This window comes from Macrotis lagotis, chromosome 3 (genome assembly GCF_037893015.1).
Source record: "Macrotis lagotis isolate mMagLag1 chromosome 3, bilby.v1.9.chrom.fasta, whole genome shotgun sequence".
NCBI classification, from domain to species: domain Eukaryota; kingdom Metazoa; phylum Chordata; class Mammalia; order Peramelemorphia; family Peramelidae; genus Macrotis; species Macrotis lagotis.
Genome location: NC_133660.1, coordinates 42,904,089 through 42,924,272, shown reverse-complemented (window position 1 = coordinate 42,924,272; position 20,184 = coordinate 42,904,089). Strand labels below are relative to the sequence as shown.

General features: G+C 34.2%; 1 protein-coding gene across 1 annotated transcript in view; it reads left to right on the top strand.

The window, feature by feature from the left end:
- The window catches only part of ANTXR2 (ANTXR cell adhesion molecule 2), a 209,561-nt gene that overhangs the window by 54,863 nt on the left and 134,514 nt on the right, over positions 1-20,184 (top strand). The window contains exons 9-10 of the mRNA XM_074228566.1: positions 4,102-4,200; positions 9,111-9,180. Coding sequence (XP_074084667.1) covers positions 4,102-4,200; positions 9,111-9,180 — 169 coding nt within the window. The remainder of the gene's footprint in view (positions 1-4,101; positions 4,201-9,110; positions 9,181-20,184) is intronic.

Below are 20,184 nucleotides of genomic sequence, written 5' to 3'. Positions count from 1 at the left end.
AGTTTTTTTTCTATTTGACTCAACATTTTGGATAGCTGTAGTGTTCACAGTCACCAAATTTTGGAGTTATATAGGACTTTAAGTGGCCATCCAGTCTAATTCATTACAAAAAAAAATTTTGCCATTGCTCGAAGAACTCCATTGAAGGAAAACCCACTGTCTTTTCTAATAGTTTGGTTTACTTTTAGGGTAACTCAGTGGTATAGAAAGCATGACTTGGTGTCAGGAGCACTGGGAAGGTGTCAAGAAGATTTGAACTCCTGAGTTCAAATCCGACCTCAGACACTTAACTAGCTGTGTCCTCGAGCAAGTCATTTAACCCTTATTGCTTTAGTTTCCTCATCTGTAAAATGAACTAGAGAAAGAAATGGCAAACCACTCCAGTATCTTTGCCAAGATGAAAAATGACTGAACAACAATAGGTCTACTTTTGGAGAACTCAGATTATTCAGAAGTTTTTCCTTAAGCCTTCCACTTTGTAGTTTCCACCCATTTTTCCAGGTTCTGCCCTCTGAAGTCAAGCTGAACAAGTTAAAAACTCTTTTTAAATGATATACTTCTGGATTCATAGATAGATAATTTTTATGTTCCTCAAGTCTTTACATAGCTAATATCTGATGGCTATGTAGTTGATCATCATTTAGTATAGACATGAAACCCTTGACTGAAGCATTAAAAATTAGGATTATATTTTAAAGAATGTATTAAATAATTTAAATTAAATTAAATTGAACAAATGTCAGACATGGAGCTACAGGATCTGAGTTCTAATTCAACTCTGTTGGAGGATTGATCTTATAAAATTTGCCTCCAAAGTACAGGTGTTCATATATATATAAAATGAGATAGTTGAAGTAGAAAAGTCCCTTCCAGCTCTGAATAATATGTTCCTAAAATGATGTTAAACTTTTTTGCTTTTTGTGTGTTTTTGGTAGTTTTAAGAATTTTTCTATAACAATATACTACTAAAAATTTTTTGGTATAGTTTTATAAAATAACCATGGAAATCAGTCTTTCCTAGGATGCTGTAGCAAATCAGGGCCAGTCTCTTGGACCTCAAGCTTTGAGAATCCCTGAACAGTTATGATTGACATTTGGGCAATATTTAGGGAAGCATTCTGCAGGAGGAAAAGGAATATGCTTTATATTTATATTTCTAAAATCAGTTTAAACTCTTAACTTTCCATCATTCAGACATAGTTGTTGGGACTTATCAATCCTTTATTTTGTAAATTCTTTCCTCCAAGTTGACCAAGAATATCTTTTAATCTTCAATCATCTGTTTGTGATTTGAGCATATGTATTCTTTTCCTTTGACTACCTCCTCCTTCTCTCCTATCCCCCCCCACCTCAACAACAGTCCTAGTTCTCAAGTCTCAGTCCTCTTAAGGACAGGCCTAATAAAAATGATAATTAATGGGATTTTTAAAAAAAAAATCAAGGTTAGAATAGAGTAGTAATTGAATGGAATATATAAAAAAATAATGGAAACTTAGAGTAGCTTGAACTTAACAGCAACCAGATATGTAGAGAGGGTGCAGGAAAGGTTAGCATCATTAGTATTTTTTTAGGGGAAGAGAATATGTTTTGGGGTATAGTGAAATCACATGTTTAGAAAAATAAAAAAACACAGTTTGCTCTATCTTTAGTTCAAGGAGTATAAAGTATTAGTGGAAAGAGGGAAAGTGTCATTCTTTTCCTTTGATTTTTATAAAAATTTGCTATATTTTCAGATTTAATTAGATTGTCTGCAATTCTGTATCTGTAACACTTTGTAGCAACTTCAGTTCATGAACCACATCCCTGGGATTATTTCCTAGTTGGAAAATATTTACTTATAATCACATGTATAATTCTTTTTTTTTATTTTTCATTTTTATTTATTTTTTGCAAGGCAGTGGGGTTAAGTGGTTGCCCAAGGCCATACAGCTAGGTAATTATCAAGTGTCTGAGACTGGATTTGAACCCAGGTACTCCTGACTCCAGGGCCGGTGCTTTATCCACTGCACCACCTAGCTGCCCCCACATGTATAATTATTGAAGGCAACTTTGGGGTTCAACTAGATCATCCACCACCTCATTTTATGGATAAAGAAAGCTAAATCTGTAAGCAGTTAAGTGATGGATCTCAATTTCAAGCACAAGTCTTCAATTACTTATTCAGTAATGGGCTAGTAAGAATTCAGATTTTTTATAAAATATTTAAAATGTTCCTTTTATTTGACTTATAGAAATCAGTACAGTAATTTTTATACAGAGGCAGTCATTAGAGATAGACTGATAATTGCCGATAAAGGGTAAAGGACTCATATCTTTTTGGATAGATAACTGATAGTGGCTAGAAGCTGATGGGGTTTTGGACACTTTGCACAGGGGATATACTTTGATTGCAAATGGTGCAAATGGTCAGTTCACCTGTAAATTATGGTCTTAAAGAGCTGTTTGAGTCACTAATACATTTCTTGGAAAGACTCAAAACCAAGTCTTTGGAACTCCTAGTCCTCTGGCCACTATTGCCTCTTATACTCCCTCACTGCTTCCAGTCTAGCAGGAAGTGTTATTAGTTCTCTGAAGCAGAGATTCTTAACTTGCTTTCCATGAAATTGATATTTTAAAACATAACCATGTTTCCATCTAATGAATTTCCTATTTAATTTGATATGTTTTATTTTGCACATTTAAATACATTCTGAGACAGGATTCACCAGATTGCCAAAGGGGTCCATGACAAAAAAGGAAAAATATATAGAACTTGCTCTAAATGATTGAATAAATTAATGTAGATTAGCAAAAATCATTGCAAAGTTGGTGTTACAAATATCTTATTCAATCTTCACAATAGACTTGAGAGGCAGGTACTATTACTGTCTCTATTTTACAGTTAAGGAAACTGAGGCAAATTAAAACAGTTTAATGACTTGTCCAAGGTCTGGACACTGGATCTTGAATCTGGAGGACTTGAATTCAAACCTTACCTCAGACACTTGATATGGAGTAATTATATGATTTTGGGCACATCCTTTAACTCCATTGCTCCACCAAAAAAAAAAATCATTCCAAACTGAATCATTATATGAATCACAGATGCCATTGTTTAGAAGGGGCCTTAGAGAAATTTATTTCCTCTCTGGCAAATAGTTTATGTTTTGATAATTTCATTTCAGTTCTATTAACCAGTGAAGAGCTAGGTGACATAGTGGGTAGAGCACTGGTCTTGGGGTCAGCTTGAATTCAACCCCAGACATATGACTTAATAGCTGTGTGATCTTAAACAAATCCCTTAACCCTGATTGCCTCAAATCCAGGACCATCTCCACAGTCATCCTGATTCACTGGACCCAGCTGGCTCTGGAGGAACCCCCTCACTCAAATATAATTCATGTACTTGTAATTGTGTCACTTTGCTGATGTCTAGAATGAAGGACAAACATTATTAATCAGTCAAAACTTGACAGATACTTTTAAGTAGTTCATCAAGTTGTAATTTCACTGGATATAGGCAGTTCCTCAACAGATATTTTTGGCAGCCTTTTTAAAAGTTAGTTGATTATTTTCAGAGTTACTTTAAGGGAAAGAAGTATCTATCTGTGGCTCAACTGGTAATAAGCTTATTTGTGTATAGGTTGATTTGTGGGCAGCTAGACAGAAGTCTAGCTGATCATTGAACTAGTACTCACTGCCTAATTTGCCAGATCTTGGATTCTTTTGTCAAGATCCCCAAGTCACTTTCTCTCCATATTTAATAAAATATTTGCATTTTAAAACACAGTGTCATTATTGGCTTTTTCACTGGTAATGAAAGTTTTCTTGGTATAGGAGTAGATCTATTTTGATACTTCTAATAATCTGGGGACAGTTATGTAGTACAGTGGATGCAGTCCTCGGTCTGGAGTTAGTAAGACCTGAATTCAAATTAAGCCTCAAACGCTTACTAGCTTGGTGATTTTGGGCAAGTTGTTAGACTGTTTTAATTTGCCTCAATTCCTTAACTGTAAAATGGAAACAGTAATAGTACCTGCCTCTCAAGGCTATTGTGAGGATTGAATGAGACATTTATAAACACAAATATTAAAGTAAATGTTATTATCATTTTATTTTTAGAGGAGTTTCAAATTGTGCTGAGAGGAAGAGGGTTCTCAGTGGGCAGAAGTGAAAGCAGTGCTTCCTGTACCTTTATTGTCAATGAAACATATACCTTGAGTAAGTATAACCATGATTCTAGAATTACTTCTATACTAGCAGGATAAAATATCACAAAAAGGTTTTCCATTTATTAAAAAAATGCTATGTGGATTTTTTCATCATATGAAGGAAAAGGAAAATATTGACTCCAATGCAGCAGTTCCTGCAATTAGTCATTGAATGACATGATCTTTAACATACTTTTTAATTTTAAGATTCAAATATTTAAAGCTGGTTTCAAAGGGCAGGCATTAGTAAATTCTGTTTATTATTATTATTTTTTTTGCTTTTGGGTTCTGAGCTATACTTGATCCTATCCCCTACCTTTTCCAGACAATAGCAACTTGAATCACTCATCCTACCCCTCCAAGTCTCAAACCTGTAGCTTCATTAGATATGGCTTCTACTTCCTATACTCTATGATCTCTCTAAACCAGACTTTTCTCTATTCTCCACACATAGCACTCCATCTCCCGTTAATCCATAAACATTTATTAAGGACCTACTTACTGTATCCCAGATACTTTGCTAAGTTCCAGGGATACAAAAAAAAAGTCTTTGCCCTCAAGGAGTAGAAGACAACGTGAAAATAAATATATGAAGCAAACTTTATATAGGATAAATAGGAAACATTTAATAGAAGGAAAGCATTAAGATGAAGAAGCATTGGGGAGGGTTTTCTGTAGAAATGGAATATTAATTGGGACATATTTGATATTAAAACACAAATATAAATAATATAAAGTAATTAAATTATCTACAATGCAGTATATAGTGTGATATGACATAACAACATAATACATGTGATATATAATATAAGGAAATACACGATGATATAATATAAAAGTAAAGTTCCAGGTTTTTTCCTGATCATCTCCCATGTTTGGAGAATACATTCCTTCTTTTGGTTCCTAAAATGTCATTTTCCTTTAAGATATATTTAATACCACCTGCTTTGAATAGGCTCTTTCCTTTGAATTCTGATACATATTTTTGCCTTTTTGTTAGAATGTAAACTCCTTGTAACTAGGGAATGTTTTTTCTTTGTATATGCATCTTTAAGGCTTTAGCAAAATAATTGGACTCTGGAAGATGATTAATCTATTGGTTTTTTATTGATTGATGTAATACACACACACATATATAAAACAAGAATTACTTTAAAATAATTTTATTATGCATGTCATTTTCATCCTTATCATCACTGGAAGTCATCTCATATATATTTGAATGCATGGCAAAATCTGAGGCATTGTTTTCCAAATGAATTTCATGTACATCAAAGAAGGAAGATTCTGGCAGAATCCAGTCCTTGATTTAATTTCTTGTAAAAAATGCTCATATACTTATGTTTAGGTATAGAAGCACAATGTAGCTTTGCCATACTTAAATGAGAGAACTTAAAAGACCTTAGGATTACTATACTTTCTTTTAACTTTTCTTTTTTCTTTTATTGAGTGAAAGAGAGCAAGGGGGTGGGGAGAGTTGAAAGAGGTATATTTCAAAAGGTGTTTCAATTAAATTAAGTTGCTTTTTAAAAACTTACATGACTTCTTCTATGGGTCTGTGACCCTTGCAAACATTTTCCCATATCTGGCTTCTGCTCTCTGGAAGTTTATACTCAGTTGTCAGCTGGGTTAGTTTTGCTGTCTGGCACAGGATTTTGAAAATGTCCAGATAGAATGTTTCTGTTTCCCTGGTGGTACTAATTGGTGGCTGGTGAAAGCTCCAAAATATTAAAGTTGATGCTTGTTTCATTTAGTATCATTGTTTTCATTGCAAAGAATCAGTCCTAAAGTTACATTGAATAGTATAATTCCTGTATTTTCATAGGACTTAAGAAATGTTGAGAAAAGTATTCTTTGTATAGCATTAAAAAAGACACATTATAAATGAGGTTGTAAATAGAGCCATCTAAGTGTTTCTTCCCTGGATCTACTGCACTGAAAATAATCCCTTCATCCTTAAAATTTTTAAGGCTGTTAGGTAAATAGTTCTATCTTTATTATTCAGATTTATGCTTTTTTTAAAACTATGATGTAAGGATCATGTTGTGAAAACTTTTTATCTCCTTAATCATTCAACAATCCAAAAACATTTAAGTAAACTTTTATATGCCAGTACTGAGGACACAAAGCCAAAATCAAAATAATTCCTGCCCTCAAGAAGGTTGGATCTGCACATAAAATTAAATACAAGACACATTCGAGCTAAATAAAAAGGAATTTTGGAACAGCATCTGGGGTATGGAGTTGAGATGTTGGGAAAGTTAAGGAATTTGTGAAATAAGGACTGAATCATAGAGATAAGAGATGAATGTCATTGACAGGGAATAATTATTTAGCTAGTTTATCTGGAACACAGATTATGTAAAAGAGACTAATATGGAATAAGTCTGGAAAAATTGGCAGATTGTCAAGATGCTTTAAAATATAAAATTGTCAAGATATTTTTAAAATTTTATCTTGAAATCAAAACATATCAGGACTGTTCTTGTCTTGTCCAGGCTGGGAGTGCATTGGCCACTTATGGGCCTGCCCTCAATAGTGAGTGACTTGGAAGCCTAAACCTGTTCCATTTTTGTAATCTGGGCCATTCTGGCCTTCATTAGGCAACCTGGTGATGTGCCACTATTGGAGGCTTTCCTAGGTGAAGGACTCTGATTGATTTAGTCTACCTGAATTTGGAACTCCTCAATTCAAGCAAGATGTGGGTCACCATGCTAGTCCCTGGGAGTTTTTCAGACCTTTGCTTTGAAATCTCAGGGTGGTAGCTTGTGGGGAGGATTGAGCAAAGATAAGAGACAGGGAGGTGAATTAGGTGACTATTAAAGTGGTAATTGTGAGAAGTGATGAGGATTTTTACAAGGGTGATGAGTGGAGATAAGGGGTTATGTACACACATACATATGTGTAAAAGTAGGAGGGAGAATGGAAGAAAAGAAGGAAAGGACAAAGGAAAAAAGAAGAAAAAGGGAAAAGGAAGGAAATAATTTATTAAGCAATGTTTCAGGAAAAGTTTACTAATATTATCTCATTTAATCCTCAGGATAATTGTGAGAAGTTAGGTTCCATTATCCCCATTTTAAAGTCAAAGATGCTGAGATATGTAAAGATGGTTGATTTACCCATGGTCACCCAGTTATTAAGTGTCTGAGGATGAATCTGAATTTAGGTCTTCCTGACTCCAGATCTGGCATTCTATTCACTGAACCAACTAGTAACCTCTAAGATTGGATATGAGAAATAGGAAAAGTCAAGTAGCCCTATGATTACAAATGGCATATGGTGGTATCCTGGGTAAATGTGGTAGAAGGTAGGAGATTTGGGGAACAGTTACCAATAGATAGTACTGGTGGGTTATTTAGTTGAAATGTCCTATAGGAAGCTACTGATATGAACTTCTAGGTAAGGAAATAGTTCAATACTGAGATCATAAATTTGTAAGCCATCTGCAAATATGAAGCAGTTAAAATGTTCTGAGTGAATGGAGAGGTTAGATGGGAGAATAAGGAGAAAGGAAGTAAGCTGAGGTGACCAGGAAGATGTTGAGAAGTCTCCAAAGGAGACAAAGTAGTGACTAGAGAGAAAGGAGTTAGAGACTTTCTCACAGGTCAAGCCAGTGTAACAGGGAATGGTCAGTCATATCAGAACTAAAGAAAGATAAGGACTGGGGGAAAAGGCCCTTGTATTTTCTGATTAGGACATGATTGATGATCTCTTACTCATTCAACATTCCAAAAGCATCTACTATGATGACACGGACTCAAGATCAATTGAAGGAAACTTGAAAATAGAAAGTAAGAAAATAGAGAAAACAAGTTATATAACTTTTTTTAAAAAAAAGAAATTTGTGAAAGGAGAGATGAAGTAGGAACCAGATTATGTGGTTTAGCCAAGAGAAGGTCTTTTTTAGGTTTTTGGAGACTTCAGTGTTTTTAGATAAATCCAAAGGTATCAATGAAGGGAGAGGGGAAAGATACATGAGAAAAGGAAGATTATTGATAGAGGATCATCTTGAGGGAAGTTGAAGGCCCATGCAGGAGAGAGTATAGATTTATAGGAAGGGGGAAGATAGGAGGGAAGAAAAGTTTATTGCTGTTTGAAATTTTAAAAAATCTTAGCTAAATTTTAAATTCAATCTTTTCCCTTATGGCCATTTTCATTCTTTCCCTATCACTATTTCATCATCAGATTATGTCTTCATAGAGAGCACTGAACTAACTTTTAAAATTGAACATATAATTTATGTTATTTCATAGTATCAGGAATTATGTAATTTTTTCCTATAGAAATAGAAAAATGAATGAACTTCCAGAACTTTTTATTAAACACATGATATGTTCTCATTCTCTCTTTCTCTCTCTCTCTCTCTCTCTCTCTCTCTCTCTCTCTCTCTCTCTCTCTCTCTCTCCCCTCCCTTCCTTTCTCTCCCCTCCCTCACTTCAATTTTCCTATTATTTTATTATTTTTTTCCTTTTCCAAATGAACTTTTTTTAGAGAAAGGAACTTTATCCATATTTCTGCTAGAACATTTGTTTTCCAACAAATTTAACACTACTTACATTTAGATTCATTTTTCACCACGTGACTAATAAGGAAATAAGTTATACATATATATATATATATGTATAACTTATTTCCTTATTAGTCCTTATTATATATATATATATAACCTATATCAGATTGCTCACTATTAAGGGGAGGAAGGAGGGAAAGAAAGGAGGGAGAAAAATGTAGAACTCAAAGCCTTACAAAAAAGTGAATGCCGAAAACTTTTCATGTAGTTGGAATAAAAAATAATAACTAATAAATAAAATAAAAATAAAATAAAATAATTAAATTAAAATTTAAAAAGAAATAACATCAAATTGTTTATTGTTTATTTTTATATATTGTTTATTAATTTAGCAATACCTTATTTTCTAGGTGTAAAACCAGTAAGTGTGCAATCAGACTCTATGCTCTGCCCAGCACCTGTCCTGCATGAAGTTGGAGAGTAAGTGCTTTGAATATTTATATACTCACATATACATATATAAACATACATATACATATTTTATTGTCATATTTGGGAAAAATTATGCCAAATGTTAAAGTTGGACTTTTGGTTAAAATATTTGGCTAAAATATTTTGGTTAAAATATTTCCTTTAATCCTTATGAAATTCCCTTGATATAGATTAACCAGCCTATTCTTATTAAAATGCTTTGGTGACACCTCAAACACATTTACACTGCTTGTTAAAAATGGAAATACCCCCTTTTTTTGGTAATTAGCTGGTTAATGGGGCATAAATAGATTTTTTTTTTAATTGGGATAAGATTTTGACTTATTTCAAGTCCAATTATTGTCATGCGTGTTTCCAAAACAAAAAATTTTCCAATGTAGATATATGTAATTGTATTTCTTATTTAGTATTTTCATTAATATCTTAGAGCTATTATGTTCAGTGTGGGAGCTGAATGGCACTTACTGAAGTTAAGAATCTGATGTGCTACCATGAGCAATCTAGTGCTGATGAAGTCTATGGGCCATATTTGGTTCTAGGTACTGAGATGTTGTTATAGGACAGTGACTCTAGTTGTTTCAAATATGGTGTGGTCATATTTTTTCTTATTGGAACAGTGGCTTTTTGTTGCCTCTTTTTTACAGAGGATTTAGAATTTCCTGAGCAGTTAAATTCTGCATAATTTCATGATTTTATCTCAGTATAGGAAAAACTTTAAGGGAAAACATTGAAAATAATCACACTTTAATTGTTTCCCCCCAACATTGCTGTTAAGTAAAATTCAGTTCTTTTATTTGAAGGAAACAACCTTTCTTTGAAATATAGCAATAATGGGGGTTAGAAAGAGCCTTGGTAAACCTTGAACCACTATGGGAATTCCAATTATTATTATTATTATTATTATTATTGTTATTGTTATTATTATTATTATTATTATTTAGAAAGAGCTATGACTAAGCATGGTTACACATATACAGACTATACATATATATATGATAAATATACACACATTAGATTCTTCTTATCAATCTATTTTACACTTTAAAAAATGTATTTAAGGCAATAGGGTTGAGTGACTTGCCCAAGGTCACACAGTTAGGCAGTTATTAAGTGTCTGAAACTGGATTTGAACTCAGGTTCTCCTGACTCCAGGGTCACTGCTCTGTCCATTGCACCACCTAACTATTCCGATTTTATATTTTTTTATTAGGACACTGATTGTCCCTGTTAATGTTAATAATGTATTCTTGTTTTTATCATCTATTAAAAAATGCTCAACAATACTATAAAGTGCATTGCTATCTATTATTAGATTGCTTCTGTTTTCAGTGATGAACAATTAAAATGAACATGACATGGGGGTGGCTAGGTGGCTCAGTGGATAGAGCACCAGCCCTGGAGGCAGGAGGACCTGAGTTCAAATCTGACCTCAGACACTTAATAATTACCTAGCTGTGTGGCCTTGGGCAAGCCATTTAACCCCATTGCCTTGAAAAAAAAATCTAAAATGAATGTGACATCTATGCAAAAGAACTTGATTAGCTTTTTAACTAGTAGTCCTTCATTAACTTATTCAATAAATATTGATTAAGCATCTACTAAAAGTGAATGAATGATTCTAGCATTACTGCAAAATGCCTTAAAAATCACTGAATAGTTGATTTTCATTAGTAGAACTGCCAAACTATCATTTGAATATATATTGAAGTAACAAATAAGAATGTTCACTGGCACTTATAAAGGAAAGATCATTTTTAATCTAATTTTTATAAGGAAAACAAGAGTGTACTTTTAAACAATCTAGACTATATTATATGCTGATGGCTGAAAAATTCTTAAATCTCCATTGCCTTAAATAAACAAAATTTAAAAAGTTTAATTGATATCTTTTGTTTTTATATTACAAACACTTATAGAGTACTCCCTTTTTTTTTTTTTAGTTTTTGCAAGGCAATTGGGGTTAAGTGGCTTGCCCAAGGCCACACAGCTAGGTAATTATTAAGTGTCTGAGACCGGATTTGAACCCAGGTACTCCTGATTCCAGGGCTGGTACTTTTTCCACTGTGCCACCTAGCTGCCCCTAGTACTTCAACTTCTTAAGAGGTCTCTTGTAATAGAGTAAAATAGTACATTGACCTCATATGAAAAAACATACAATAATCCTCATTTGTAGTACTTTCTTCCAGTTTCTTTCTAGTTTAAAAAAAATGAACAGAAATCTATTTCTCTCTCTCTCTCTCTCTCTCTTTCTCTCTCTGACTCATGGAACATTAAAAATAAAGAAAATCTTTTTTTGGTAAAAATATGCAATAAATCAAAAAATTTCTTCAATGGCAATATTAAGTGTATATGTGTGAATTTATATTTGCCTATGTGTGTATGTATATGTGTATGCACTAGAGACATTGCAGAGTCCTAAATCTACTATCTTTTTATCTTGTTTACCGCTTTTCATTCCTGTGGAATCATGAATGATCATTGTATTGATTGCTTACAGCAATGAAAATTTTTTTTAAATATAGTGTTGTTATTGTTTTTACATAAGTTGTTCTCATACTGCACATTTTATTCTTCATTAATTTGCAAAAGTTCTCAAAACTTTATTTTCATTACATTGGCACAGTAATAGAAATTGTTTTTCTGGTTCTGCTCACTTGACTCTGCATTATTTCATATAAATCTTAACGTGTTTTTTTGAAATCATGACTGGCAACTGACCCAGTATTCTATGAGTATGCTAACGAGGGAACTTACTCCCTGTCTGCTCTTCTTCCTTCTAACTTAAAAAAAAGCAAAAAAAAACCCAAACTAAGGTTTATCAAAGGTCAGATGGGGGATGCTCTTCCTGGCCATTCAACCAGACATTGTAAGCACATATCCTGCCTAAGTAAGCCAAGGCTTGGGTAAAGGCTGCTTCCTCTTCTGTCTTCTTTTCTATAGACCAGGATACTTTAAGAAGTCAAAAGCCGAGAGACTTGCAGGTGATAGCATTTCTCATGAGCAAGTTAAAACTAGGGGCATCCTCTGCACAAATGGCCAGGATGGACAGAAAGGGGGATATGACTGAATCAGGTACTTCAGTCACAATGATTGGAACAGGAACAGTAGGAAGGAGGCTTGTGCTAAGTGAGGAAATCTTTCCCACTTGGGGAAATGTAAAATGTATCCAGAACTATCTATGTCCTAAACAGTTTTGAATATTACCCTTATCAGCACAGATAAGATAACCATTCATATACATTATGAGTCTTTTAAGCTTTTAAATCTTTTTTTCTGTATGGGAATAGTTTGTTGCTTATCTATTTCTTATCTCTTCAATGAATATCCTTTTTTTACTTTCCCCATCTCAGAAGAAACTGTTTAGTTATGAGCCTACTACCTTGTGCTCAAACACAAAAGAATACAAAGAGACAAAATCATTTGTTCTAGGAGATCAGATTCTAAAGAGGGAGACAATAAGCAACCAAAACATACAAATATGCTACATATTGGATGAAAAATGGGCAATAGTGAGTAGAGGGAAGGCACTAAAATTAAGAGGGATGGGACAGGCTTCCTGTAGATGAAATTTTAGTTGGGACTTGAAGAAAGCCAGAAGATAGAGATGAAGAAAGAGAGCATTCCAGGCAAGGTGGCAGTCAGAGAAAATGCCTGGATGTTCATAGGACAGCAAAGGGACCACTGTCACTTGATTGGGATGGGGAGGGGGGTTATATGTGTGTGTCTAAGGTGTAAAAAAGACTGAAGAGGAGAGGGTTTTGAATGCCAAATGGGGGGGGGGGGATTGTAGTTGATTTTTATATGTATACTAGAGACAAAGGTAATATGAGTATAAATGGTACTTTAAGGAATTTGGGGAGAAGATAAACCAAGGAATGGAAGAATGGGCAGCCTAAATCCTCTGATGAGAGGTTCCATGATCTTATGACATGAACTGTGGGGAAATGAGATATCTAGTAAAAAATAGTGATTGGAGTGGGTTTGGTTGCCAGTTGAGCAGTGACTAAACAGCCCTTGAGCTAGACAGATAGACAGACAGACACACACACACACACACACACACACACAAACACACACACTCACACACAAACACAGGTACACATATCGACATGAACACCCAGATACTAAAGAAGTCTTTCATTTCACACCAATGAAATGCTCTTCTTCACATAGTGGAAGCAAAGAAATGGCTCAAATTGAAAACTGACACAGGATTAATGAAAAGACATAAAAACACTCAGGACTTAAACATTTGACCAAATATATAACTGGCTATAATTACCCACTTATGTATGTAATTATGGAGTCACTGAATGCTGAGTAAGTTCCAACTTCTCTATTGTTCTCAGAGTCATCAACTTTTTCCCCCTCAGTTTTGACTTGATATACAGTTTATGGATTTGCCTTGTTCTTGAGCTGCTGCCCACTGATCCACCATTACCTTTTTGAAATTAATGTAGCACACAGCTCTAATTCACCACTCAACATACTCAGAGTGGTTGCATACACAGATGCAAATAAATATATTTTGTTACTGCATATAGTTGCTTTTACTCTCAGCCTAGAATTTATAAGTAGACAGTACATAATAATAAAAAGCATTATAATCATCTCATTTAATATTTTATTTTTCCCAATTACATATAAAAACAATTTTAACATTCTTCTTTTTCAAATTTTGAGTTCAAAATTCCTTTTCTCCCTCTCTCTTCCCCATTGAGAAGGCAAGTAATTTGACATAGGCTCTACAATGTGTAAGGCACAATAATCTCTCAAATACACACGAGTCTCCTGTCTCCTAGACTCTGGAATTTTCAATCTATTTTTTTTTTAGTTTTTTTGCAAGGCAATGGGCTTATGTGACTTGCCCAAGGCCACACAGCTAGGTAATCATTATGTGTCTGAGGCTGAATTTGAACTCAGGTACTCCTGACTCTGGGGCCAGTGCTCTATCCACCGTGCCACCTAGCTGCCCCCTCAATCTTATCTTAAATAGCATTTTGAACCCTGATATTTTGAACCCAGGTATACTGAGACACACACACACACACACACACACACACACACACACACAAACACAAAATTTTCTTAGGCTATTTGACTCATAATTCTAATAGGATCAGTTATCTTGGAAACTTTGAGTTCATGATTTTGACCCAGTTTTGCTATCCCTTCATGTATTAGAATTTAAACTTATTGGCTGGCCTGAGAAAGGAAGAAAACTAAAGTAAAAGAGATAACAAAACTATATAGTAAGATAACAGTTTTCTTTTAATTAAAGGTAATAGTCTTTGGTCTTTATTCAAATGCCACAATTCTTTCTCTGGATGCAGATGGTATCCTCCATTGCCAATACTCCAAAATTGTGCCTGATTGTTTCGCTGATTGAATGAGCAAGTCCATTAAGGTTGATCATCACCCCCATGTTGCTGTTATGGTGTACAATTTTCTTCTAGTTCTGTTCATCTCACTCAGCATCAGTTCATGCAAATCCTTTCAGACTTCTTTGAATTCCCATCCCTCATGGTTTCTAATAGAACAATAGTGTTCCATCACATACATATACCACAGTTTATTAAACTATTCCCCATTTGATGGACATTCAGTTAAATTCCAATTCTTTGCCACCACAAACAGGGCTGCTGTGAATATTTTTGTACAAGTAATGTTTTTATCCTCTTTCATAATCTCTTCAGGGTATAGACCCAGTAGTGGTATATTGCTGAATCAAATGGTATACACATTTTTATTGCCTTTTGGGTGTAATTCCGAACTGCTCTCTGGAAAGGTTGGGTGAGTTCACAGTTCCACCAACAATGCATTAGTGTTCTAGATTTCTCACATCCCTTCCAACATTGATCATTGTCCTTTCTGGCCAGTATGAGAGGTATGAGGTGGTACCTCAGAGATGCTTTAATTTGAATTTCTCTAATAAGTAGTGATTTAGAGCAATTTTTCATAGGACTATGGATTGCTTTGATTTCCTCATCTGTAAATCATCTTTGCATATCTTTTGACCATTTGTCAATTGGGGAATGGCTTGTTTCTTTAAAAAATTAACTCAGTTCTCTGTATATTTTAGAAATGAATCCTTTTTTAGAAATACTATTTGTAAAAATTGTTTCCCATTTTATTACATTTATTTTGATCTTGGGTACAGTGACTTTGTGCAAAAGCCTTTTAATTTAATGTAATCAAGATTGTCTAGTTTGTTTTTAATGTTCTCCATCTCTTCCTTGGTCAATTTGTTTAGAATATTTTTTTATGTCTAAATCCTGTATCCATTTTGATCTTATCTTGGTATAGGGTATGAAGTTTTGGTCTAATCCAAGTTTCTGCTGTACTAATTTTCTCAACAGTCTTTTGGAAGAGAGTTTTTATCCCAATAGCTGAACTTTTGGGGTCTGTCAAACAGCAGATTACTATAATCATTTCCTGCTATTGCACCTAGTCTGTTCCACTGATTCACCATTCTGTTTCTTAGCCACACAGTTTTGATGACTAATGCATTATAATGTAATTTTAGATCTGATAGGGCTAAGTCACCTTCTTTTACCCTTTTTTTTCATTAAATCCCTGGAAACTCTTGACTTTTATTTCTCATATGAATTTACTTACAACTTTTTCTAACTCATTAATTTTTTGGAATTTTGATTGGTAGGGCACTAAACAAGTAGTTTAATTTTGGTAGAACTGTCATGTTTATTATATTAGTTTGGCCTATCCATGGGCAGTTGGTATTTGCCCAGTTATTTAAATCAGATTTTATTTGTGTGAGAAGTATTTTGTAATTGTTGTCAAAAAGTTTCTGAGTTTTCCTTGGCAGGTAGACTTCCAGGTATTTTATATTGTCTGGAGTTACTTTGAATGAAATTTCTCTTTCTAGCTCTTTCTGCTGAATCTTGCATGTTATATATAGAAATGTTTAGGATTTATGAGAGTTTATTTTATATCCTGCGACTATGCTAAAGTTGCTAATTATCTCTAGCAGTTTTTAGATGATTTTTTGGGATTCTCTAGGTATACTATCATGCCATCTGTAAAGAATGAGAATTTTTGTCTCTTCCTTCCCAATTCTAATTTCTTCAATTTCTTTTCCCTCTCTTATTGCTGAAGCTGACATTTCTAATACAAATATTGAATAGTAGTGATGATAGTGAGCATCCTTGTTTCACCCCTGATCTTATTGGGAATGCCTCTAGCCTATCCCCATTGCATATATGCTTTTTGATAGTTTCAGATAGATGCTGCTAATTATTCTAAGGAACAATCCATTTATTCCTACACTTTCTAGTGTTTTTAGTAGAAATGGGTGCTGAATTTGTCAAAAGCTTTTTCATCATCTATTGGTATAATCATAATTTCTGATAGGTTTGTTATTGATATAATTAATTATACTAACTAATTATACTAACAGTTTTCCTAATATTGAGCCAACCCTGCATTCCTGGGATAAATCCTACTTGGTCATAATGTAGTATCCTAGTGATAACTTGATGTAATCATTTTGCAAGATTTTATTTAAAATTTTTTCATCTATATTCATCAGGGAGATAGGCCTATAATTTTCTCTCTCTGTTTAAACTCTTCCTAGTTTAGGTATCAGCACCATATTGGTGTCCTAGAAAGAGTTTGGCAGAATTCCATCTTCACCTATTTTTCCAAAGAGTTTATATACAATTGGAACCAATTGTTTCTTAAATATTTGATAGAATTCACTTGTGAATCCATCTGGCCCTGGATATATTTTCTTTGGCAGTTCAATAATAGCTTGTTGAATTTCTTTTTCTGAGATAGGGTTTTTTGGGTATTTACCTCTTCATTCAACCTAGGCAACTTACATTTTTGTAAATATTCATCCATTTCACTTACATTGTCAGATTTATTGGCATAGAGTTGGGAAAAATAGTTCCTAATTATTACTTTAATTTCCTCCTCATTGGTGTTGCGTTCACCTTTTTCATTTATGATACTAGCAATTTGGTCTTTTTTTTTAAAGAAGTTGACCAGAGGTATATCAATTTTATTGGTTTTTTTCATAAAACCAATTCTTGGTTTTATTTATTATTTCAATAGTTTTCTTGCTTTGATTTTATTAATTTCTCCTTTAATTTTTAGAATTTCTAATTTGATATTCAATTGAGGTTTTATAATTTGTTCTTTAATTTTTTAGATGCATATTTAGTTCATTGATTTCATCTTTCTCTAATTTATTCATGTAAGCATTTAAAGATATAATATATCCCCTAACCACCACCTTGAGTGTATCCCAGAGATTTTGGTATGTTGTTTCCTTATTGTCATTATCCAGAATGAAATAAATTAATTTTCTATAATTTGTTGTTTGATCCGCTTTGTTGAGAAATTGTGTGAAACTCCTCCTTGAAGGTCTTCAAGAAGAGGCTAGATGACCAGTTGGGGATGGCTTTTAATGTGGTTTGGACTGAATGGCTGCTTAGATTTCTTTAAATCTTCAGTTTCTTTGATTCTGATTCTTAGTAAACAGCACATTACATTCAATATATCTATATATCTCTAAGTCTATCAGTGAGCCTTTTTGAAGCACCTATTTTATTCCAGTCATTGTACTGATTGTTGAGTTAAAAGCTGATTGGTTCCTATTCTCAAAGAACATACATACTCTCAAGGGAGACAACAATCTCATTCAGATCACATCCTTCCCACCAACAGAGAAGTCAACCTTCTAAGCTCTAGAGGCTTATGCAGACAGACCACCTTTGTAACCTTAAAACCTGAACTTTAAGGAAAGGAAGAGCTGCTGAAGAGACAGTGCACTTTCATCTATTCACTGCACTGCTTGTTCAATTCAAGTCTAGATATCCTGCCTTGCCAAGGGAGAGCTTGGATTTTCTTAGTTTTTTTTTTCTCTTGTAGTGTTATTTTTTGGTGGTGCTCATCCTCTTTCCTTAGAAACTATCATGATGATTATCTCCTGATGGACTCCCAGTCCCAGATCCAGGTGCTTCTGGTGTCTTTAGTGCATGAGATTGCTACCAAGGTTAGATTCATACATCTTAGGATCACTTCTCAATTACCAGGGCTCATGAGAAGAAACACAATGCAGAAAGAGCAGACAGTTAAGTCAGGAAACATTTCCCCAATGCTTACTATGGTGGGAATGCAGAAAGCTTACATTTGAATTGGGAAGACAACACATAAAAGATAACTGAGGGGCAGCTAGGTGGCACAGTGGATAGAGCACCGGTCCTGGAGTCAGGAGTACCCGAGCTCAAATCCGGTCTCAGACACTTCATAACTACCTAACTGTGTGGCCTTGGGCAAACTACTTAACCCCATTGCCTTGCAAAAAAAAAAAAAAAAAAAGAACTAAACTAAAAAAAGATAACTGAAAGGTGGGGAGGAGTTATGTGTATCTGGTGTGGCAACATGGTAGAGAAAATCTTGTGACGATGTGTTAGCAGTACAATCTGGAGAGAAAAAAACATGGTTAATTAAAATTAAAGTTCTAGTAAGAACCAATTAGGATTTGTGTTTCAGTATCAGACATGACTAGGCAAGCACATGTGCTCACTGCCATATACATTCACCATTGCTACTGAGGGATGGGATTCCAGAGCTTGGTGGGGTAAAGAGAAAGTTGGTGGGGTAAGACTCCCTAGAAGCCTGAGGGAGATGACGATCAATTTTCAAGCTGTAGATTTAGCAGAAAATAAAGAATAGGAATGTTTGAATGCAAGTTCATTGAGTGGGCTCTTCTCCCTGACTCAGTGATCAGTTTTCTTTGCCATAGTGAGTCTCTTAACCTTCCCCAGAGCCTGTTGAATTCTGAATGCTAGAGTGATGGTTTGGAAGAGGATGGGAGGCAATGGATAAAACATTGAACTTGAAGTCTTTTTGAAATCACAGTCAAGTATTATAGGCACATCCCTAAATCTCTCTGCCTCAGTTTTTTTTTTTTACATTTTTTAAACTGCTTTATTAGGAATATCTGCTACTCATAGTTGGAGATAAACTGCCTTTAAACCAAGTTTAAAAGTGTCGATGTTTTATTTCACTCTTTAAGACAACAAAAGGATTTATTGTGAATACTGTCATTTAAGGCCTTAATGGGTTACTATATTTAATGAGTTTATTATATTTCTAACATCTATAATGTGGATTCCATATATTTCTTGATAGCTGGTGCAACATTTTCACATGAACAAAGAAAACTTTATTTGTGCAAATGTATTTCATTTATACCATATGATTATATCTTCCACTAGATTCTGCAATGCCTGAACAATGTCATATAAATTGTCCTATGCTGCTGAAAGTAATTCTTCTGTCTGTGATCTGATAGGTCCTACCCAAGGTAGAAAGGTTTTGCATTTAATCATGAACTCTATGTGGAGAGAAGTCATCCATAGACCAGTCAAGTTAAATTCAGGGAAGCTTAACATCAAGAGGCTGGACACATACTGATGAATTTTTCTGTCAAAACAAAAGAGTAAATCCTAACAAAGAATTCAAGGCAAGTAGAGCTTGCAGTCTTTTTGAAGGGAGTGCTCATACTGATGAAATTATAGATCATTTCCAGTATCATTTTCAATTTTATTCTAGTTGTAAAGTAACTATTAAAAAAAAAGGAGGGGTAGCTAGATGGCACAGTAGATAGAGTACTGGCCCTGGAGTCAGGAGAACCTAACCTGAGTTCAAATCCAGCCTCTGATACTTAATAATTACCTAGTGGTGTGACCTTGGGCAAGTCACTTAACCCCACTGTCTTTCAAGGATCAAAAAAAAAAAAAGGAAAGAGACCTAGGAAGTTAATTTAGCTTTCAAAAGTATTACTCCTAAGGCTACTTTCCTATATGGAAAGAATAATTTTAATCTTCTAAAGGCCTGAGAATGGGGTTAATCAGAAGACAATTATCATCATTATTATTTTACCTAGCACTTACTGAGTTTCTAAACTAACTGCTCAATATCAGACTTGAACTTCAATGCAAAAATTTGAGAACAATGTTG